Here is a 22,511-nt window from a genome sequence, read left to right as displayed (position 1 = left end):
TGGATTAATGTAATTCTTTTGGACATGAATTAAATTAGGATGCCATATAAGCACCATTGGTATTGCTGTGACTGAAAGAGAGAGTCCAGTTTTAGGCATCACAGTGCAAAGAGATAGTGACAAATTGAGGAGGATCCAGGCAAGGATTATACAGAGGTCAGAAAACATGAGCTCCTTTCAAATATTGAAAAGACTGCTTTTGCTTAGCCTCGAAAAGAGAAGATTAGAGGAAGGAAAATAGTCTTTCAAGCTATAAGGAGTTATTATAAAAAAGGACAGTGTTCCTTTGCTCTTCATGTCTACCAAAGGTAGAACAAGGAAAAAATCAGCTTAATTTGCAATAAATATTTATCTTAAGTATTAGGGAAGAAACAGAGCTATAAGATTGTGAAGCACTGAAACAGAGAGATTAGGGATGTTGTGAAATGGCCTTCATCAGAAGCCTTTGAGAATAGATTTGACAAATAGATGTCAAGGATGGACTAGATATATGTGCACTTTCTTCATTTGAGGAGGTGAACCAGATCAGTAGTTCCCAAAATAGGAAACAATCCCCCAGGGCTGGTCTGGTTGTAACTAGGCAGAGGGAGGTATGGCTGCTGGAGAGTCACTGGGAACCGAGCAGAAAGGGCAGCTGGGAGGTGGGAGTTTGGTGCGGAGATGGAGCAAGGAAGGAACAAGGCGAGGCATCACAGATCGTGGGAGCAAAGGAACCGTAGGGCTGCCAAAAGCTGCGGAGGGAAGCCATTGCCTCCCAGCCACCTGCTCTTTTGATCACGTCCCATTAGGAGGACCCCGCTGAGAGGTGGCAGCCTTACTTATCCAACCTCCTCACCCTGCTCTTGCTTTCTGCACTGCTCACTTCTTCCCCTGGATAGTCTTCTTGCTGCCTGCCATCTTTCGGTACTGTCTTTGCCATCATCTTCTCCCAAACGCATCTTTCTTGTTGGCTCCCCAGCTGGTCCCACCCTGCAAAACCAGCCTGTCGGAGAACTGCCGCACAGGAGTGCAAGAAATAAGAACAGAAATCCCTGTCAGTTCTGTATTTCTAGGATTATATCTTATGTGGCTCACCTCTGTGTTGTCTTAGATTTCCTTCTCTTGTGACTTTTTACTGTATTATGTGTTTTTCAAATAAACCTTCTAGGCTTTTTTACTATTAAGAATGTTGTAAGTCTAAAACACTAATGCACTTTTTGGTTGTTTTTTTTTTCAACAACAGAACTTAATAAAGAAACAAGTGCTTCAAAGCCCCTGTGAGCCTCTTCCAAAGACACCAGTTCTAGATCCTTCCTGGTACAGTATTTGCTCTTAGTCCATAGTCCTTATATCAATATGCTGATTTTTGCAAAATGTCGTTGGTATCAAAATTCAACCTGGTTTTGACAGGCAATTGCATCACCTCTGTTTTACTTTGTCCAAATAACAGTATTTTTCCTGCTTATAAATGAACAAATTCACACTTCCTTCAGATTTTTTACTTGCTTTTCCAGTTTCAGAATTTAATTGCCTTTGATCATGTAATTGCTTTTAATTTATAGAAATAAGCCTTTGAGATAGAAACAAATTTATTAACCAGATGCTGAACCCAAATATAAAACATGTAGATATCAAAGTGTATATATAAACTTACAACATTTACTGGTTTTTTATTTGCTGTTTTTCATTATAGAGAATGCCTGCTTACTTACAGAGAAGCTGAAAGATGTATAATGAGTACGGGAAGATCATTGAAGAGTCATGCAACAAAGTAGGAATTTTGGTAGGAATTTTGTCATTTAAATGGGAGCACAATGTTGCGGTACAAATATCTGAGAGCTCTAAGATCTTTTATGACTGAAGTGTGCCTTCAATATGTATTACATGCTTTTATCAAAAATAACTGGTGTCATTGAAATAAATGCAAAAGAAAAAGCATAATATAGAATAGAAAGTTTGCCCCTAATGCTTATTGTCTTCCAAAGTGTCAAGATTCTCCTGTTAAGATATTAAACATCCTTTATACCTACTGAATGGGAATGCAAGATGCTCAATACCTTGTAAGATCAGGTTCTAAATGCATCTGGAGAGTTTTCTTTAAATCACAGATTATTGTCTCTTTCAGAAAAAATAAACTACAAGCTTGGTGCCTTATTCATAGGGCTATCAGTGATTTTAGCATCTGTGCTTAACAGTTGTGGTTCAACTGTAACTTGAATAAAATAGTTCCAGCCTGGGTGGCACACTATGGTGCAATTTTGTTCTAATCTATAACACAGGTTGGACCCAAAACACAACTAAGTTTGTTTAAAATCTGGTTGAGCACACTCATGAAGCTGTTGAAAGCCTGTACAATCAAAGCTTTCGAAATGCCATTGACAGTCTCAAGTGCAACATCAATCTATAGGCACAGCTGAAACAACTATATTTAACAATGAAAGTGCATCTTGTAGAATACCTGTATGTCACATTTTCAAAACTGATCCCAAAATTCCCCTTTTAGCAAAGCCTGTGTTCATTCACACAATCAGGTAAACTAAAATTCTGCCTAGATTCTTTTTGGTAAATAATCTGAAGCACTGATTTTGGAGTGCGTGTGGAGAATTGTCTCCCATTCTGAGCTGATTAAATTCTTGACAGTGGTTTCCTCACATGACCAACCCACAGAAGTCTGACTTCTGTGGTCTTCACTGTCCTCAGAGGGCATTTTCCAGCTACCATCGCTGTTGGCCCAAAGAGATAGAGGACAGAAGATGGTGGTTATCACTTTGCAAAATATACGTAAAAGCAGGATTTGGAACCTTTGAATTTTATTTAGGAAAATTCATGCGAACTTTCCTAATTTCATGTATTAGAAAACCTGTTCTTTCAACCTATACTTTTCAAACAAAGCTTTATGAATCCCAGTAGTCAACCATTTCTTTCTTTAAACGAAGGTTTCCAGATTCGGAGTTTGAAGCAAGGTCCATTAGACCTGTAATCAGTTTTTATGGCAGTCTTTGCGAAAGCAATAGCTTTTGCCATAGTAATAACTCAATTCACTGGTTTTCTTCAGGATTGCAATTTAAGTAACTGGTTGACATGTGACAATAGGATTTCTCCCTGTTAAGGTATGGTAAAAATGTATCATTATTATTATCATTAACTTGCTCTTATTGGACCATTTTTGATCAAGATGCTGTGTACATGCAATGTAAATACAAATACCTCAATAATTTTCTTTTACTTAGAGGTCTGTATCATCTGAACACCAAGCTTATTACAGCAATGTTCATTTAGAATGTTTTTACAAGGCTGAAAAGTTGTATAGGAATGTTCCTACATGCAATTATGCACATAAGCATACAAATCTCTTTACTGAGTGTTAAAAAGACGCAAACATTTTATGAAAACCAGGAAGAGAAACAGGACCATGATTTAAATATAAATAATAACAGTATCCAGTTTACCCCTTGTATTTTAATGCTATTGATATGAAATACGAAAAACATTATAACAGCAGCACAATTTCACAAATAATGTCTGAAAATCACATTAATCTGCAAACTCTCCTAATCTTGATAAGTATAGCAGAACTGCTTGTAAGAGATTGCTTTTTTAGATATTTGGAATTTCTTTTATCAGACTATTGTTGAAAGAAATGGCATATTTTAATTTACCCTTCATAGTAAAAAAAAAATATAAAATAACATAAACTAAGCAGACATTCTAGAAAAGACGATTATCAATTTTTCAAGGGCAAGTTTCTAAATACTTAAGGGTTTTGAACCTCACGTACATTTCTGCAGTAACTGAACATTCTGTATATGTGTCCCAAAAGTTATTATGCGGTTACATTAAATAGCACTCATGATCATCACTATTTTTTGCCAATCTGCACTCATTACTAAGTGATAACTTTTGTATGCTTGTGGAAAAATGGCCACAAATTAATCCTCTAGAGCATTAACTCTCCCATACTTTTAACGATACTTTTTAGTCCTAAAGCTTTTAATAAAAATAAGGGGACTTTTATCATCCTATAATAATGTAAATGCAAATTGTGTTCTTCAGGGTCAGGAAGCTTCAGGAGAAAATTATGTTTATTGAGCTAAATGTACCTGCTTCCCATCCCAGTGACGATTGGTCTGATGAGTAACTATCTGTCTGGCAGAATGCAGGCGTTGTTCTGATCCTTGCAGACTTTTTCAGTGGGAAAAAGAAGGCTCTGCTTTCCCCTTCAAATTAATGGGGCAAGGAGGATGGGCAGAAGGTTGTTCCATACGTTATACTTTGAACAGGATCCTGGAATAAACCTCTCAGCTGTCAGCAGCAGTCAGAGTTCCGTGGGTCACGGGCAGGCCTCGGTGAAATGCCTGGCATGATCCAGCTGAAAGCACAGTGCTCACTGGTACTTGGCTGCAGTATCAACTCGGTATTTCTTTAGGAGAAAAATCACCACTTACTGAATTACCAGCATTTCTTCCGACATCACTATTCTTTGGCGATCTTTTGCCAGACATAGTCCTGCTCATCAGATCTCCCCAGATCAGAGCTCAAATTAATATAATGGAACTTCTGTACTTTGTCTCTTTACGTGAGAGATGTGCTCTAATTTCTTTAAGGAGCTCCTCACATGGAACAGAATTATTCTCCCCTCTGCCTGGTTCATTACCATTGTAATCCTTCCTGCAAGTTTCTTCCAGAAAGCCTCTAATCTCCTGGCCCTTAAGACTTTGCAATCAGAAAGGAGGACTCATGAGAGAGTATGAATTGCAGTTGCAAGTTTTTCTGTGCTCTGAGAAATTATAGGCATAGTTGACTTTAATGAAGTTAGGAAAGCAGGTAAATCACTTTAGCCTACAATGCCAGTTGTCTGTTTCAAAACAAAGACTCGTCAAACATATTATAGCGATGAATCTCTGAATAGTTCTGAAGTGTAATATTGATGTCTCTAAAATCTACGTCTTGTGGGTGCCTAAGGTATGCGAGACTGGCAAGTAAGACCGCTTTTTGAATAGTGTTTTAGCAGGTTTCACTGTGGATGTATCAGATAGTATTGACTAACAATGCATAACAGAGGGGAAGGTTGTACCTGAGAAAGGATTCTGTTTATAATTATGAAAAGCATGTTTTCTGACCATTAATAGGGTATATCTTGTTAATTATGATGATATATAAGGTATTTCACCTGTGAAGCCATTTAGAAAATTAATGTTTGAGTCACATAAAGGTCATTGCCATTCTGGAAGGAACCCATTCATCTCGTAATAGGCCGTCCGAACATAGACTAAGAAATACACCATATATAATTACCTAGAAATAGATGGAATAAATAAGATCAATGATAGGTATTTACTAAAGCCACACTTCAGTTTCCTGCTAGGAAAAAGTAGGGCGTAACTGGAAGAAACAATAATATACATGTAAAAATGCAAGAAATAGGTTAAAGGCTTAAGTAGTTATGTGAGATTCAGCTACTACACATGAGGTGAGAACTCATCAGCCTTCAGAAGTGGTGTATATCAAGGACTTTGTCCTGAGATTCAGTCAGGTATTTCTGAAGACAGGTCCTACAAAGAAAAGAATGAGGACAATTTTTTTTTTTTTTCCAAAACTGTGTCTTGTTTGACAGCATAACTTCATAGTATCTCTATATTTGCCACACTTATGCTTACAAGTAGATAGAATGTATGTGCTGTCTTTGAAGATAAACAAATAAATACCTTAACGAATATTTCCACGTGTGAGTCTTCTTTTAACACAGACGTATCACTGAAGAGTGATGCTGAGCATGAAGGAGCCCAGAAGCTATGATGGTAAAGCACACTGCTGGGAGTTTAACCGTAGGAGATAAACTTCTCTTCCTAAACTTTTAAGGTTTAGTTTTTAAAACTACAGAATAAAACTCCAGAATGGCTGTTGGTCAAGTGAGCTCTCAAGCCCATTGAGCAGAGGAGGAGAAAGAGAAAAAGGTGCAAGTGTGCCTTGAATGGAAAGCTTGCTGCTTAATCCTAGCTGATCTGTGGGCTGGACAAAGTGAGTCCCACATTCATACCCACTTGCTGCAATGCTGACTTGGAGGAATTAGTCTCAATAGGTGAGAAAGCAATTTAGTACCTAAAATCCCCTGTCCCCGTCCCTGCTGAATGAGTAGGTTTGTTTCACTGAGGTTAACAATGAAGTTACCTGCTTGTTTCCTTACCACACGAAAGGCAGACAACTTTGCAACAAGAGCAGCTTTCGAGCACGGCTAACGCCGGGTGAGATCTGAGGTGCTGGTGATGGCCCTACGTGAAGTCCCTGAGGGTGTGCAGCCCCAGAAGAATTGCTCAGCTCCTTGTAGGACCACCGGGCAGGTGGGGAGGGGGGGAGTCTCAAGTTGTCCCAGCAGCTTCCCCATTCTCCGGCTCAGTTCTGCAGCTTGGCCGCCTGCAATATGGGTAGACAGAAAACCAGGGGACAGCAGATTTTCAGTTAGCACATGAAAGACCCAGGGGCTGGGAGCTTGAGCATCCTAGGAGGAGCAGCTGGGAGCGGCAATAGCTCCTGGCTCCCACTCAGCTCTGAACCCAGCTAGGACTGGGATCTCCTACCCCAGACAGACTGGTGAGAGGTAAGCCTTGTCTCTGGGAGGCAGCTTCCTTCAACACCAGCTTTTGTAACTGGCACGTTTAGCCGCCAGTTTGGGACATACATATCCATATACAGAGGTATATCACCTTTGAAAGGTTGCTACCTCCTCCACTGAGCTATTCTATCCCTGACAACATTGCTCCCTGGTCTGCCTGAGCTCTTTCAGAAAACCTTGCCCCATCTGGCCACAAGTTCACCATTTATAACTGAAGTAGCTTGAATCTGGACTTGACCACAGCAGTGCCTCTAAAAATGTCTTCAGCGAGCCCTCCCTGAAGCGTGGTGGTCACTGTTATTTTCTCCTGTTTTCTTTCATAAGAGTTGTCTGCCTCCCGGCTCCTCAGCATCAGTTGGCTGAGAAAATTAGACACTCTCCCCTTCCACGTGAGTACCAGGAAATCAGTTTCCCTGGCATTGCTGTCTGCTTTCTGGGCAGACCGGGCTCATGCCAGGCTCACGGAACAGATTAAAACAAAATTTATTTATGATAAGGGAAGTTCAGGATTACCTGGCTTCTGTCTCCAGGCCCCACTCTCTCACAGCAGCCCCTTTAACTTTTACATTCTGAATTGCAATGAGCTTTCATGTCTGCTGAGCCCTGATACTCTCAGAGGAGCTCTGTGATATTAGAATATTTTGATGAATTAGAGCCTTTGCTTATACTTCGCCTCTCCAGGCCTCTGTTCTGGGAGAGCAATATCACCGATGCATTCACATTTTGCAGTGCATTTGGCAGAAATGGCTAAACAACTGCTTGAGATGGGGACAGTTAAGCAGAAAGGGGCGAGGATTTATGGCACTTTGAATTCTTCCTGTCACGCTGAAATCCAGCACTAGCAGACACTGTTCCCGGGGGGGGCAGGGAGGGGTGCATCTGGCCTCGCCAGCAACAACAGAGTAGATCATGTGCGGAGAGCCAGCGGTGAGTGGACACCCGCGCAGGCTTGTAAAATGTAACTGCTCCTGTGCTGGTCGTATCAAGGCTCTAATGGCAGTCAGCAGCTCCATTATGCGGCGAATGCTTTTTTTTTTTTTTTTTAAAATGACGGCTGTAGGTCAGCCAAGTGGCTGTGTACGTACCATGCCACCGGAGCTTGGGGCTCTACAAAAGGAATACAATCAGTGTTGGCACTGTGTACTCTGAATAACTAGGGGGGCAACACCACAAACAAGTCCTAGTGATGTGCCTGTAGGGGAAGTTCTCACGAGCCAGACAGTTGACAACCCTTGTGCGAAACCAGCCTGGACCAAGCCAGCTCCATCTCCTGAAACACAAACTTGCAGGCCAGCAAAGGTGACTCTGGCAGGGGCAGGAAAGATGTCAAGGATCAGAGTGACTATTTTAAGTGCAGTAGGAGCCAGTTAGACTGTAAGATGTTGGGACTAGGCACCATCTTTGTGATAACTCGTGCGTACCAGGCTTGGCACAGTAGTTGGGGACCAGGAGTGCTGTGCTGGCACAAGCTGCGTGCATCCACACGCGCCAAACCGCCTCGGAGCAGGCAATGTTCAATCAGTGTTGCTGGTTGAGGTCACTCGTGTAAGTCATGTTCTACATTTTTTTTTTCCTCCTTCCTCCCGATTAGAAAACCTGCCTAGAAAATTACTTTCTGAGACCATCCATGCCAGAAAACTTGGTAGTTTATGCAAAGTAAATAAAACCCAGGCTGTGAAGGTGAGCGAAGTAAAAGAATAAAAAACCTAAACTAATATATTTGCAAAAAGTATGCTTGCCTTACTCACCCCCTCTGTTTCTCCCAGATCCCACATCCCACTGTAGGGAGCTGCGGTATTTCCATCACTGAGACAATGCACTTTCCCTTGAAAGCTGCTGGGTTTAATCTCACCATCAGATGGTGTGATTCATTTCTGCGGTCCCTGTTGTACATTTCTTAATATCAGACACGAGTGAAATATCTTCAGGACTGTGAGTGAGAGTGGAGTTAACTATTTTTTCAAAGGAAAAAGATGCTGGAAATATACAGTGGTCTTCATCAGCTGAAAGAGCCTGTGAAACCAAGGCCAGACTCCTGGGCTGCACATGATAAGCCTGTCACGGTATCGACTAAGTGAGCCAGAAAGAGGCTTTCACACCTCTAAAATAGAGCCAGTTCGCTTCAGCCAAATCCCAGGCGTAGTTCAGAGCATTTGGCCCAGCGTGCAGCTGCCTGGAGGTGGCCACATCTGGTGAGTAACAGCTACACCCCACAGAGAAGAGGACCCACGCCAGCTACAAGGCTGTGCTGCATGAATTCATCCTCCACAACATAGCAAAGCTTTCCTCTGCCTTTTGTAGTGCTACAGTGGCTTCACCAAGCTCTATGAATGGACAAAAAGTTTCATGTAGTAGTTCAGGTTTTTTCTCATCTTCTGTGAGACTAGCACATGTACATAGTCTGCTTTAAATACGGTCATCATAAGTGTTGTCTCAAATCATTGTATAGGTCAAGAAGTCCTCCTGAGAGCTATGTTCAATGAAGACAGGCTGAGGCCCTTTTACTTTTTCCTCTGGTTTCTGAGACTTTGAAGTTTGTTCAGAGTGTATGCTAAAGCTCTTTCCTGCAACAGCTTTCCTGTAACGGAAGCTGCAATTCTCGGGTCATCTCTTGACTTCTGAGGCAAAGGCTTCAAAGCCTTCCCAGATATTGCAAGCAGAAGTAAAAATCTGCATGTGGTGGCCCTGAATTATGTGTCTTCACACCTTTGCTTCCTGATGATTGTACTCAGGTCTTTTGAATTTCTACCTGTAAATCATCTTCAACACCTTTGAAACACAAGTGTTCATAAGGGTGCTATGAGCTGAAAAAGTTTATTTCGTAGTTTAAAGTGGTCCTGCCATCCTTAGCTGTCCTTTTGCACCCCTGCATAATGATCACCCATTTTGGGGGGAAAGTACTTTCCGTGATTTTGTCTGTTTTGCCATGATTGATTCCTTGGTTAGGAGCTTGATCCTCTTTTCTCACCCTTTTCCACATGCAGCATTGCAACATTTAAAAAAAAAAAAGATCTGTTGATCAGGTAGGTGGATATTCACACCAGAACTAAGTCAGAACCTCACTCCCCAGCAGAAAGGCTTTGGGTTGAACCCAAAGACAAATTACAGTAAAACTGAGATGTTGAACCTGCTGTATTCCTTTCCCTTTTGCACTTTCTTCCCCATTTTTCCTTGTCCTCATTTGTTTCCTTCTTCCCCTTCATTCAAAGTCTCCCCTCTGTCTTCACAATTTTGTTTAACGTTGGGTTCTGCAGAAGCTCATTCACCTCACATCACCTGCCAAAAAGTTGGCACGTGCAGTTTCTTCTTTACGAGGAACCACTGCCTCTTTTCTCTGATTGTCTGAAACCGCTTACTAACCAAAGGTAAGTCATGTCTCCAAAATGATCGTGTGGCTGTTTACATCCCTAGGAAAAATGAAACTGTGCTGTACTGCTGAAAAGTGACTAAACTCATTGGCTTTGTGCATACGAAAAGTGGGTAAGTTCTGTTTATCTGTGTTCATACTTGAATTCACAACTGTTTTCCCTAGTTTTCAGGTGTCAGCACCCTTTGAGATAGATAGCAGGATTTGCTTCGTATTACTATAGCCTGGGATTTTGGTCCATCTGCTTCGTAGCCTTCCTTCATTGTTAACCTTGTATGCCTGCCGAATGAAGGCTTGATACAGATGAGAAGTAAAGATGATGAGCTATTTCTAATTAAACTTTGCTGCAAACAGCTGATTTGTAAAAGTTACGTTACGCCCTCAAGAAAAACAAAGGTACTTAAGCCTAGGATATCACTGATCTCTGTACACCAACCTGCTGCTAAATGCCTTCCAAACTCTGCCCTTCGGAAACTCGGACCTTCATCTTCAGGCCTGGCTGTGCGGCACGCTAGCAGATCTGTATATCGGAGCGACCCAATCAGTTGTAAACTGGTAGTGATTTTACCCAGTATCATCCACAACTGCCTCCCCATTAATTCTCTCAGCCTGGAAGCACCCTGATGTCTCCTTAATAGGGGTTAGCATTATTTATAGCAATTTACAGGTGTGCTGCTAAAAGACAGAACTGTAAATCACCTCAAATGTTGTCCCATGATGAAGTGCCTCTACATTATTTAACAAATTGTCCCAACATGACTGAACGATGCACAATGGAAAAACTTGCCACAGAAATGTAATACTGAAAAGGCCACAATACTACGTATTTGGTTCAGATTTGTAATTGCAATTGATATTCTTCTGGCACCTTTGTACTCCAGGAGTATTTTCAGCTTCAGAAAAGTGGAGTACTTCTAACCTGGGGGTGTCAGCGGGGCAATGCGATGACTAAAACATGACACTGTTATACAGCTGGCATTGCAGAGGTATTTGGCACAAAAAAGACCAGGCTGCACGTGCACGTTTTAGTTACAGCTTACTGCCTAGAGTGTAAGGTAGCAATGTTGTTTTACAGTTTATGACAGTGATTCTGCCTCAGTAGAAAGAAGATTGAGGTGTGATGAAATGCCAGCCAGAAGTGCCTACAGATACCTCAACATAAAGAACTACACATGTTCTGAGATGTTGGTCTATCGTATTTGGCTTTAATCTGAGCACAGTTCTTTCCCGCATCAAGGACAGGCTTGTAAATTTGAAATGAGAGGAAAGGTGGAGCAGCATCCTCTTCCTAGAAAGCCTGGACTGAAAATGAACCACATTAATTGTTATATCGGGCCTTTCTCTTGTAATTGCAGGTGGTTTTCCTCTTTCAGATGTGCAGGGTACCATTATGTGGTAAACGGCTTCCGTTTTTAATTTACTTAACCAAGGACAGTTTAAAAATTGTCATGCCTAAATCACACCCGGTTGAGATCTTACTGGGTGAGTTCTGGCACAAAAGCTAACAGAGCAGCCCAGCACCAGCAGCCAGGTCAGCTGCTGATTTCCTCTGGGCCAGAAAACTTGCTCGCAAACACCCATAGGCATATTTGGAAGGGCAAAGGAGGAATGGAGGGATCTGGGGGGGCGAAGGAAGGGTCGGTGTCAGCGCTTCCTTCCCAGGGATTCTGGACTTGGAGGTGTATGAATCAAAGGGTCTTTTCTAAAGATGAGAACTGAATAGCCCTGGCAACGCCTCTGTTGCTTTTTAAGGAGCAACTTTTTTTCAGTTTAACTTTTTGACTTTTCTCAGTTAAATCTAACATCAGCCAGAGCTCTCTTAATGTGAACTCCAAGACCTTCTAAAACTATTGGTGAGGACGTTAAAAACATTGCTACAGAAACGAAGCGCCCGTTTGCACGTGGGTAACGGGGCTGCTTGTGTTCACGCGTGTCCATGTGCAGGAGGACCCACTTAATTAAAGCCGGCCTCAGACAGCAGAGCTGCAGTCAGGCTGCTGCTGCCTTGGGAGGACGAGGACCGTTGCAGCAGAGGTGGTCTGGGGGGCAGGAAAGGGGGAAGGAGGTACTCTGGGTGTCGAAATGTTCACCCGAGCAGCATCTGTTCTTCAGGTGGCTCAGTCACGGATGGGAGCCTGGCTTCTTCAGCAGGGCCTGAGGGACCACACTCCACATGGCTGTCCCTGTCCGTTTGTACCTCTGTCTGTGCCTCCCGTGGCCTCAAACTGGTTTAAAAACTGTTTTAAGCTCACTTCAGACCAGTGGAAAAGATAGGGAGAGGGCTTAACTGTGAATATATCCCCACAGATTTTGTGCAGCGAAGCAGCTGACGGAGGGGCCAGACCCCATGTGCGTCCCACACGAGGGAAAAGGCAGAAAATCACACATGTACCAGAAAGCCTGCTGCAGGCAAGAGGTTTTATTAACACTCCATCCTTGGGAAAAGCATCAGTTGGAGTTTGTGCCTTATTTGACACCAGAGAACCCAACCAAAAGACCCAAATCCGAGGGAAGTCGGCTTTCGCCATTCACTGCCGTCCTCCTGAGGCCAAGCTTTAAAAACAACTGCTGTGCTGCTGCTGGGATAATAAACCACTTCTTGCTGTAGGTGAATGGGTGTTTCCTTGGGCATGTCATACTCTCTGTGTCCTGGGAGTAAGATATTCAAGGACATTACTGGTTCAGCTTTTTGGAGGTGCTGTCAGATGGGGCAGAGTTGGTCCCCTGGTCTGAGCGCTCTCCTAGGACTTGGGAGACTTCTTTACAGTTCCTTATCCATCCCAAACTTCACTGTTTTCCTGTGCTGTAGGGTGGGGTAGCAGCACGTTCCTGCCTCCTCGGGGATGTTGTGGGGATAAGTATGCTAAATACCATGAGGCACTCTGATATTGCCAGAGAGAGGGGCGCAAGCGCCAAATTGCCATAAAGACCCAGAAAGAATTGCAAAACTCTAGAAAAAAAAAATCCTTTACAAAAACCAGCCAGTCCACTGGGAGACAGTGTTAAATATACTGTCACTCACCCCCAGTGCAGTTTTCCCTTTTCTGCATGTGCTCTTCCGCCCATTGCCGCTGCTCTTGCAATTTGAGCCCGTGATGTGTATAAAACAGAGCTATTGCAGCACACGCAAGCGTTGGAGTTTGGACCGTGTGTTTTCCTTCACGGAGCACCACTGCCTTGGCACTAGAAACCTTGTCAGTGATGTGTTTTGCAAAAATAAATAAATAAAGGAGCGAATGAAAATGTCATCTACATAAATATGCCACAATAAGTTTAGTCTTTGGATCAAAGTGCTCAAAACGACACAGCTTTGAAACAGAAAGGTAGGAATCAAAATTACACATCCCCGCGTATCAGCTCGGATGCCAGCTGTTTAACTGAGGCGTACATACCGTGGCTGATTAAATGAAAACATTTTAACAGCTGTCTAAAGAAGTAAAACCCTCTCCCCACCTTCCTAGGGGCTGCCTCATACACCAACCCCGTGGGCTGCCCGGGAGAGCAGCCCCTCAGCTCCAGCCGGCGCCTGCCCCATCACCGCTCGTCGGCACGCGTGCGGGGGCCACCGGGCACACAGGGCTGCTCCGGGCTCCTCCGAAGGACGAACGATAAGATCTTTGGCACGGGCTGGACCTCACCGAAGTCCTGGTGCCGTTGACTCGCAAACCTGCGTCTGGGCAAGAGCCCATCGGCCGGCTGGCTCTAATCCAGGCTACTCAATGAGTTAAAAGTAACGCTGACTAATTCAGGGGGACAAAGCGGCTCAGCGGGTTGAGGGGAGAGGCGCTGGTTTTCATATCCAAGCCAAACACAGCCCGACCTCCCCAGTGGGGAAGAGGCTTTATGGAAGAGAAAAAGCTTTAGGTAAGTGGTGGGTGGTCTCTGGTGGCTGCATCGCTGCCAGTCTGCAGAACCAGCTGGGAACCCTTCTCCAGCCTCGGGGCCAAGCGGCACAGCGTGACTGCTAATTCCCCTCCTCTCTTCCCCTCCCTCCCCAAAACCGTGTGGGCACAACCAGAACTGCCCGTTTGGAGCAGATACTGTCCTCAGCCCATGACCAAGCATTGCTTGGGAAGGCATTTATCAGCTCCGGCCAGCACGGCAGAGGCAGAGCCGTCCGTGGCCAGGCTGGTGCCCGCGTCCTGCTGCGGTTCCTGGTGTAGGCAGGGCCGGGAGGTGCTGACTTGCGACGCTAGCCTGGGCTCGGGGGGGGGTCCCAGCATCCCAGTCCCCTCGGCTATCCTGGGAGGATGGCGTTACTCTTCTTGTAGCACAGGTGTTGCCACAAGCCCCGGTACTGGATTTTAACAGCATCCTCAGCAGGGCCGGCAGCAATCGCGCAGCCTGAGCTGCATCGCCCCTCTCCGAGCGCAACCGCCCCGGCCGTGGGAGGTGAGTGTTTCCCCAGCCTTCCCAAGAAGACAAGGGATTAACCTGGGCAGAGAGGCAGGGACCGGCCATGTCGCCTGCGACCACCCCCAGCCTGCTGCTGACATCCACCTTGTGTCCGCCTATTGATGGAAGCTGAAAGAAAGAGTGGTTTAAATTGCAATCAAGTGGGAGGGTAACGGGGAGCAGGCAGCCACCCCTGCCATCACCAGCGAGCTGCAGATTATAATTAGCAAGGGGATCCTAGGTGGGCTTCCACCGCGGCAATGCCCCTTCTCTGTGAGGAAGGGCCAGTAGGAAAGGTTTGTGGGCATCTTCACATAGGGTATTTAAGTGCAAGAAACTTGGGAGAGTTATGTATCAAGGCACCGGGCATGTGCATTCACAGTCAATTTGAAAGATGCTGCAGTTTAAGAATGTATTCTTAAAGAATCTCTTTCTAAAATGAAGAGCAATCAGGAAAGAAATTTGACAACTCAGGGTGTAAAAACAATTTCAAAAGGTGACATCTTTGGGGGTTTTTTTTTTGTATAGCATCTGGTGGGTGGGTGGGTGTTTGTGTGCACCTGTGGGATGGAGGCTATTATGCTAAGGTTTGCACAAGTCCTCCTCATCACATTCTTCTTTGGCCCACGGACTTCATGTTGCTGCCCGGCGGACTTTGTCACGCGTGTTGCTGCCAGAAGCCCCCCCACAAGAGTCACAGCCATTACCGGGGTGGGAATGGGACCTGTACACAGCTCATTCCCTGCTGCACATCCACCAGTTCTGCCCACAAAATCAGGCAAGAAACTGAACTGCTTTTCACTTGCTTAAAAGCTGTAACGGCTGCTGCCATAAAATATTGTCATTGTCGTAACATGAGACTTTTCCATGGCCTTCCCTCCCCATCTGGCATAGGCTGACTTGCCCAGCTATGTTTGATACAATGTTTTTTAATGGCTTTGTTAAACACAGACAAAGCTATCTCCCTGTAAAATGCCCCCCAAAAAACGTATCTTCTCAATGTTAAGTTTATCCCACCTACTTCCGTAGCTTTCCCTCCAAAAATAACGTGGTGCCACAAGCAAGAGAAAAGCTACGAGGGTTTCAAGTGAGCAGATGGGTAAGAAAGGGCTTTCCACCATGCAGCGAGCCCTTCTCAAATCCAGCAGGCCACACACGTGTGCCCACACGCACCCTGAGAGGACTCAGTCCCCAAATGCCACACGTAAACAGGCAACGAAAACACATGCCAGCCACGTGCATGGCAATGTGCCACTATGCCACATCTCCTGTATGTTGCATGGTGGCAATAACTATGAGCACATCTGCAAGTACGATCCAACGCGTCAACCTCGGGCCTTCTGGCAGCTCTCCGTGCCTCGTGTTTTTGCCTACCTGGGGTGATGCTTTCCCTCATCGTCCTGAAGGGATTTTTCTCTTCCTCTGCCCAGAGAGCATCTGGAACCAGTATAGAGGCGGTGGCTCTAGGAGAGGGCTCACATTGCTGGCAACGATCCTGTGATCTGCAGAAGACGTGTCCAGCTCTTCAGGAGCAGCCCTCTTTCATGTGGGGGCCAGGGCTGCACGGGCCCACTGCACAGATGAGGACCCCCCCCCCGGACTCGCTGCCCGAGAAGTGGGGAGGGCCCTGTGCCTGCTTAGGCATCGCGCTCCTGGCTGGAGAGGAGATAAATGTTCCCATGGGTGTCAGTGTGTCCCTGGGACGGTGCGGTGAGGTGAATACCCCTTCGATACAGGCCTGTGCAGAAAGCTGGTTAGAGCCCCTGGGGGGGGAGTCGTGCCAGGGGTGCAGCGGGGTTTGAAAGGCTGCGGATACCTGCACCCCCCCTCCCCTCTGCAGCCTCCTCTGCCCTGGCCCCTGACCCTTACGCTCTCGGGAGGGGGGGGTCCAGGAGCAAAGGGACGTGTCGGCTGCGTGGTGAGGGCAATTCCCGCAGGGGGGAATCGCCGGCGCCCTCCCCACCGCGGCCCGAGAGCCGCCGGGGCAGCGGGCGCCCCTCCCCGGGGCCTCGGGGCGGGCGCTGCGGGGCTGCGCGTCCCCTTCCCCCGGGGGGGGGGGGGCTCCGCCGCACGGCTGTCACCGCCGCCTCCTCCCCGTTATTTACATCCGTCTTTAGCAGTCTAATTACCCGCTTTATTGCTTTCGCCCGGGGGAAGCCCGGGGACGGCGGCGCAGGGGAGGACCCTCCCCGCAAAGCCCCCGCCGCCCTCCGCTCCGCTTCGCATCGCCCGGGGGGGGGGGGGGGCCGGGACTTCCCTCTCCCCGCCCCCCCGGTTTTCAGCAGCAGGATTTCGGGCGGGCAGGGGCAGAGCAGGTCCCGGGGGGCCGAGGGATCCCCCCCGCCCCGGGAGGGGAGGGGGGGGGGAGCCGGCGGGGCGCTCCCCGGCAGCCCGCCCTCACGGGGCGGCTTCGTCGTGTGGCACCAGCGGAGCCCCAAAAAAAAAAAAAAAAAAAAGACAGAATAGATGGCTTTTCAGATAAGCAGCGGAGGTAATTTATTGGCCTTTATGCTCTTCCGATGGAGTGGGGGGGAGAGACGGCGGAATCGCGTCTGCACATCATTAAGCGGGTTTACTCCGCCTCAGCCAAAAGAGGTTCGTTCTCCCCCCCCCCCCCGCTGCCCGGGGGCTGCCCTGCGCCCCAGCCCGAGCACCGAGGAGAGCCCCGGGCCGCCCCCCCCCACCCCCGGCCGGGCCCCGACGCCACGGTGAGGGGCGGTCGCGCCAAGGTGCCGCTCCCGCAAGCCCCCGGGGGGGGAGCCCCAGCCTCTCCCCGCTCACCCAGGTTCTCCGCGGCGCACTCGCTCTTCCAAACTCATCTAAATTACATCAATAACAGAGCGCACTCTTTAATGAGCTCTCAACTTTAAAGACTTGAAGGATATTAACAAGCCGCTTGACAAATGGTGCTTAGAAGCACATTAAAGACGCTGCTAATGGAGCGCATAATGACGGCTAATTTTCGATCAGATATAAATTAGAGCCCCAACAGTTATTTGCCTTAAGGACTTTATGTAAATGATCCTGTTCTGTATAAACGGGGAGGCGAGGCGAGAGCCCCGCCGCCGAGCGGTGCCGCAGCCGGACGGGGCGCGCAGCCCCCGGCCCCTCCCGCCGCGGAAACACCGCGGAGCGCCGCGCCTCCTCCTTGCCCCCCCCCCCCCCCACGGCCCACCGGTGTCCGGCGGCCAAGCGGCTTTGCTGGGGAGGAGGAGGAGGAGGAGGAGGCCGAAGGCTCATCCCGCTCCGCGGCTGCTTGCGGAGGGGAGGGGGCGGCTGGCCCCGCCGGCCTTGGGGGTGTCCCCCCCCGCAGCCGGGCAGCGCTGCGCCCCGCGGGCTCCGCGGCCGCGGAGGGCTGGGGAAGGGTCGAGGCGGGGGCCCAGCTGCGAAGCCGGCTCCTGCAGACACACACGCTCCCGGGGCTGCCCCAGCTGCCGCCCGGCGCTCCTGCAAGCGCCTTTTTTTCCTTCCTCCGTTGTTTCGGTTGGGGGGTTGCGTTGAGTTTAGGGGCGGGTTGGGTTTGTTGGGTTTTGGTTTTTTTCTTACTTTTAAATTTTTTTTTTTTTTTGGCAACAAGTGCCAGCTGGGGGTCCGGCCCCGGGACAGGGAAGGCGTAACCCACTCCGCCAGAGCGGCCGCGGGTCCCGCCCGCCGGCACCCCCCGGCCCTGCCCGGTCTCCGGCACGGAGGAGCCGTGGGAGCAGGTCGGCAACACGCCCCCGCCGCGGGAAGGGGGTCCCGGCTGCCAGTGGGAACCCGCCGAGTTTTCTCGGGGAGTTTTTGCCTGGTGGGTTGGGATTTTTTTTTTTTTTTTTAATTATTCTTTCTTCCCCGCCCCGCTTCCTTGCGGGGTGGCCTCCTCCCTCCAAAAACCGCCTTTACCTTTGCGGGGCGCGCCGAGCCGCAGCCGTGGGGCAGGTTCCGGGGGTCTCACCTGCCAAAACAACAATAACAATAAAGGGGGGAGGGGACCGTTGTCCCTCCGTGTCCCGTTCCCCGTGTCCCCCCCCCGGTTACCACTCCGGGACCACAAACCAACCGGGCTGCCCTGGGAGCAGGTCTGCCACGGCCGCGCTGAGGGGGGGGAACCCGCCGGCCGGGTCGTGTCCCCCCCCGGCCCGAGAAGGGATTTGGAGAGAAAAAACGGCGACACTCCCCCCCCCCGTCCCGTCCCCATCCTTCCCCGCTCAGCGACCCGCGGGCCGGGGAGCGCTGCCGCCCGCCGGGGCGGGAAGGGGCGCGGGATTTGCGCGGGCGCGGAGGGCCCCGCCGGCGGCCGTACTCACCCGGGCGGCCCCGGGGCTGCACCTCCTGCTCCGCGCTGGCTGCCCCGATCCATCGATTTATTCCTGGAAAAACGCGGCGCATTCTTATAGCAGCTACGAGCAATTAATATTGCATTAACCCTATTTAAAAAAAAAAAAAAAGGGGAAAGGGAAAAATCCGCACCCTATCAAAGCCATCTATTATTAACGCGAGGGTAATTGGAGACCCGAGACGTGGGTGTATGCGTGTCGTGGGGCAAGGCAGGCGAACACAGGCGTGACAGTGTGGCGGGAAGGAAGGGGAGCAGGGGCTGGCTAATATTTAATTTCAGGTCTGTGGTTTTCTAATTCGAGATTAAAAGCAGTCACGTCTTTGAAGCCAGACACTTGGTGTAAATGTACAGTTAAAATATTCTATTCCACAGTCCCCAGACAGAGCTCTGCTACTCCCAGGCTTCATTAAATTTTAATTATCATCCCAGACTGGAGCAAGGGAAGAGGGGGAAGACTGTCCACCTAATTGCAATTGATAAAGGCAAAGAAGCCTAGATCTTTTTCCTCGCCGTGCACGCCCAGCAGTTGTTGTTGTTGTTGTTGTTGTCTTAATGCGGGCAAAGCCCGGCGAGGGCAGCGTGAGCGTCTCCACCTATAGATCTGCTGTTTACAAAAGATGCACGTGAAGGAAAGCCGGGAAGTGATGGTATAGATGGGTGTTGGGGCGGGGGGGGGGGGGAATATTAGCTCTTGGAGAGATCTGGCGAAAGATCAACGGAGGAGACAAGGACCCTCATTAGGGCTCGGCAGCTTATTGTTTCCCAAAACAAAGCGCTCCCGTGCCTCAGCCCTTCCCGGCCGGGGCAGCGGTGCCGAGCGGCAGCAGAGGGGATGGATGCCCGGGTACCCGCCCCGGCTCTCTCGGAGCCCACACGCCTCTGCCCCCCCCGGCTCTTTCGTGCCTTTTCGTTTTGTTAATAATCTGCATGTGTGGGACAGACAGGTACGGGGAGAAGTCCACTAATTGCCCCAGGTTTTTAATTTGGGGAAACTAGAGAGCGGTCTATCTCCAGGCGGTAAAAGGTAAAAAATAAAACCCACCGCGTTTGCTTTCTAAGCAGCTTCCTATTATCACATCGCCACTTAATTTTATTTCCATTCTCTCCAAGTTAAATAGAAAGCCGAGCTCACAGGGGAGCTGCCATGTGCCTACAGACTGGGGATGTCAAGCAGAGAGACTCACTGTGCAAAGTTAATTTCAATTCCCGAGGAGGATTTCACATTCTCGCTCGCTCTGACCCACAGTAATTAGCTGAGATAACTAATGATTACTTACTTATTCCTTGTAATTATCTGGATTTAATAATTCGCTGTGTAATTTATTAATTCGCCCGTAATAGCCTTTAAGTGAATGGCTCATTTAAGAGGGCGAAGCGGCAGTTCAGGGGCTGTTCGCCGCCTGCGCCTCCTGACGCTTTTGGGGGGCTCGCTGCTGCTTTCAGGGGTCCACTGGCCCCTGCCCCCTCCGGGCTGGCTCGCCCCGACCCGCCGCTTTCCGACGCCTCTCTGCCCCCCCCCCCCGCTTCTTAAAACGACCCCCGCGCCCGCGGAGCTTGCGCGGCAGCCCAGCCCGCGGCGGGGAGGGGGGGGTGGTCTCGGCGGGGGGCGCGGGCTCCGCGCAAGGACAGGGCCATCCCCTTCCCAAAAAGCCGCCCTGCGCCTGCAGCCCCGGCAGCGGCTGGAGGAGAAGACAAGCCACGCTGCGCGCCCGCGGGAGCCCTGCGCGCCCGCGGGATTGTACAGTACCGTTGCGGTAGCAATGACGGGAACGACAGCGACAAGCGCTGGCCGTGCCGGGGGGGGGGCAGGGGCGGGGGCGAGGGGGTCGCCGGTGCTGGCCGGGCAGGGGGAGACGATGCGCTGCCTCCGCGCCCGCGGAGCCCCCGCCCCGGCCGTGCCAGCAGGCCGGCACCCTCGGAGTGCCCGGGCGGCTTTGAAGATGCAGCTGGAGCTGGTGGCTGGGCGGAAATATGAATATTTAATAGCGGTTCGTGTATGATCTCCTCTCCCCCCTCCCCGCCCGCCGCCGTCGGGTTTCCCCGGCTTTTGTGAGCGCCACGCGGGGAAATTACTTTTTTCTTCTCCCCCCCACCCCTTTTTTTTTTTTTTTTCAATTTTTTTTTGCGCGTCTGCGTGCGTGGCACCTTTGACTCCCCCGCGCCGGGAGGCAGAGCAGCTCGGGTAGCGGGGGCACCCCCCCTCCACTACCACCACCACCACCCCCCCCCGCCGCACAATCACAGCCACGCACACGGTCACCCGCGACAGCCGCTGGGCGGGCGGGGCGGGGCGCGGAAGGGCGCGGAGGGGCGCGGAGCTGTCCGTGGTGCTGCCGCCGGCAGCCCCGGCACCCCCCAGGCCGCTTCCCCCCCCCCCCCCCGGAGGCCGCCGCTGCGGGCGGGCAGGGGGGTGCAACCCCCCCCCCCCTCTGGCCGCGGGGTTGGAGCGAATCCCGCGACCCGGAGGCGGCGTTGAGCCCGGGCAGAGGCTGCGGTGGAAAACAAGAAGCAGCAAACGCGCTTTGCCAATGAAACGTTAAAATCCTTTTTTCTTTTTTTTTAATGAAAGACGGTTTAACAACATTTAAAAATAACTTAGTACATTAGTAGAATAAATAAACCTCCTATTAACCAAAAAAAAAAAAACCAAAACAAAAAACAAAAAGAAACCAACCCAAAAAAACCCAAAAACCAAAAACCAACGAAACCGGGTCATGTACAGAACTTAAGACTTCGAACAGTCTCGGATAGAACAGCGATACAGCGGAATCTGTAAGAATATATCTATATGTGCGTCAACGCCAATGAAATATTTACAATACATACAGGTACCCAACCGAGCACCCTCGTTTTATTGTTGTTGTTCCAAAAGAAATGTACCAAACCATTCGTGAATTTACAAGCAGTGCAGCCTCGCTCGCTCGCTCCCTTTCCTACAAATTTAAATTTGGCTTTTCTACAAACAGACCTCCAAAAGGGACTTTGCTCCGTGGAAAAGTATTGCAGTTAAAGGTAATAAATAACCGACCGACCGACCAAATAAATAAATAAATAAACAAACAATCAGATAGATAGATAGATAGATAGATAGATAAAAAACCGAGCCGGTCTGACTACCGTCGCGATACAGCTTTGAAATCGAGAAAGACGGATATTGTGCTGGCAAGAAACCCGAAGCGACAAACATATCCCCCCCCACCACCCCCCCGCTGTCACCTACGCGGCCACGTCCTTTCTCGCTTCGGGAGCAGCGTGTGGTGGGGACAATATGGGAATCCCCATTAAATATGTAACGCGGCAAACAAATACCTCGGACAGTGAATCAGGCTACACAAATAATGTAGGACATCTACTATAGGGTGCCGACGCCGTACGAATAAGAATACTCGCCAGAGAAATACTTTAGGTTCAGGTGACAATTTACAGATGGCCGAAAGGGACGTTCAGAAGAAGAAGAGAAAAGCTCACGTTCATAAATCCTACCAACACAAAATATTTGATTCTCACTATCCTTTTTTTTTTTACTTTTATCAAGACTTAGATTAAAGAGGTGTAATTAATTAGAATGAGCACAAAATGAAGTTGCTAGAGAGATAAATTAATAATTTACAAGGGGTTGTTTGGCAGTAATCTAATAATAGCTTTTGAAGACCAGTGAACACAGCAGGATCAGCTCTTTCCCTAAGCGTTATAACTTCAGAGAAGGAAAAGGATAATAACCACAGTAAAAATATATATATATTTATATATTTATAATACGCAGTGTAAATGCAGAAAAACCTGCCATCTGTTTTTTTTTTTTAAATCATTATTATTATTATTTAAATCAAAATACTTTTGAG

General features: G+C 48.6%; 1 protein-coding gene and 1 long non-coding RNA gene across 3 annotated transcripts in view; one reads left to right on the top strand and one right to left on the bottom strand.

Annotated features, from left to right (window-relative positions):
* TTC29 (tetratricopeptide repeat domain 29) overlaps nt 1–5,676 on the top strand; it is a 278,739-nt gene extending 273,063 nt beyond the window's left edge. Inside the window, exon 12 of the mRNA XM_069780368.1 lies at nt 1,673–5,676. Coding sequence (XP_069636469.1) covers nt 1,673–1,713 — 41 coding nt within the window. The 3' untranslated portion in view covers nt 1,714–5,676. The remainder of the gene's footprint in view (nt 1–1,672) is intronic.
* Nucleotides 5,677–16,818: 11,142 nt separating this feature from the next.
* LOC138684731 (uncharacterized) lies at nt 16,819–19,045 on the bottom strand. Of its 2 annotated transcripts, XR_011323999.1 has the most exons (3): nt 18,638–19,045; nt 18,234–18,285; nt 16,819–17,170 (listed from the first exon to the last, which is right to left on the bottom strand). It is a non-coding gene; the product is annotated as an uncharacterized lncRNA (long non-coding RNA). The 2 variants fall into 2 exon arrangements; XR_011323992.1 differs by lacking the exon at nt 16,819–17,170 and having other exon boundaries at nt 17,880–18,285.
* Between the last annotated feature and the right edge of the window lie 3,466 nt (nt 19,046–22,511).

Source organism: Haliaeetus albicilla, chromosome 1, assembly GCF_947461875.1.
Source record: "Haliaeetus albicilla chromosome 1, bHalAlb1.1, whole genome shotgun sequence".
NCBI classification, from domain to species: Eukaryota; Metazoa; Chordata; class Aves; order Accipitriformes; family Accipitridae; genus Haliaeetus; species Haliaeetus albicilla.
This window is presented reverse-complemented; position numbering and strand designations above follow the sequence as displayed.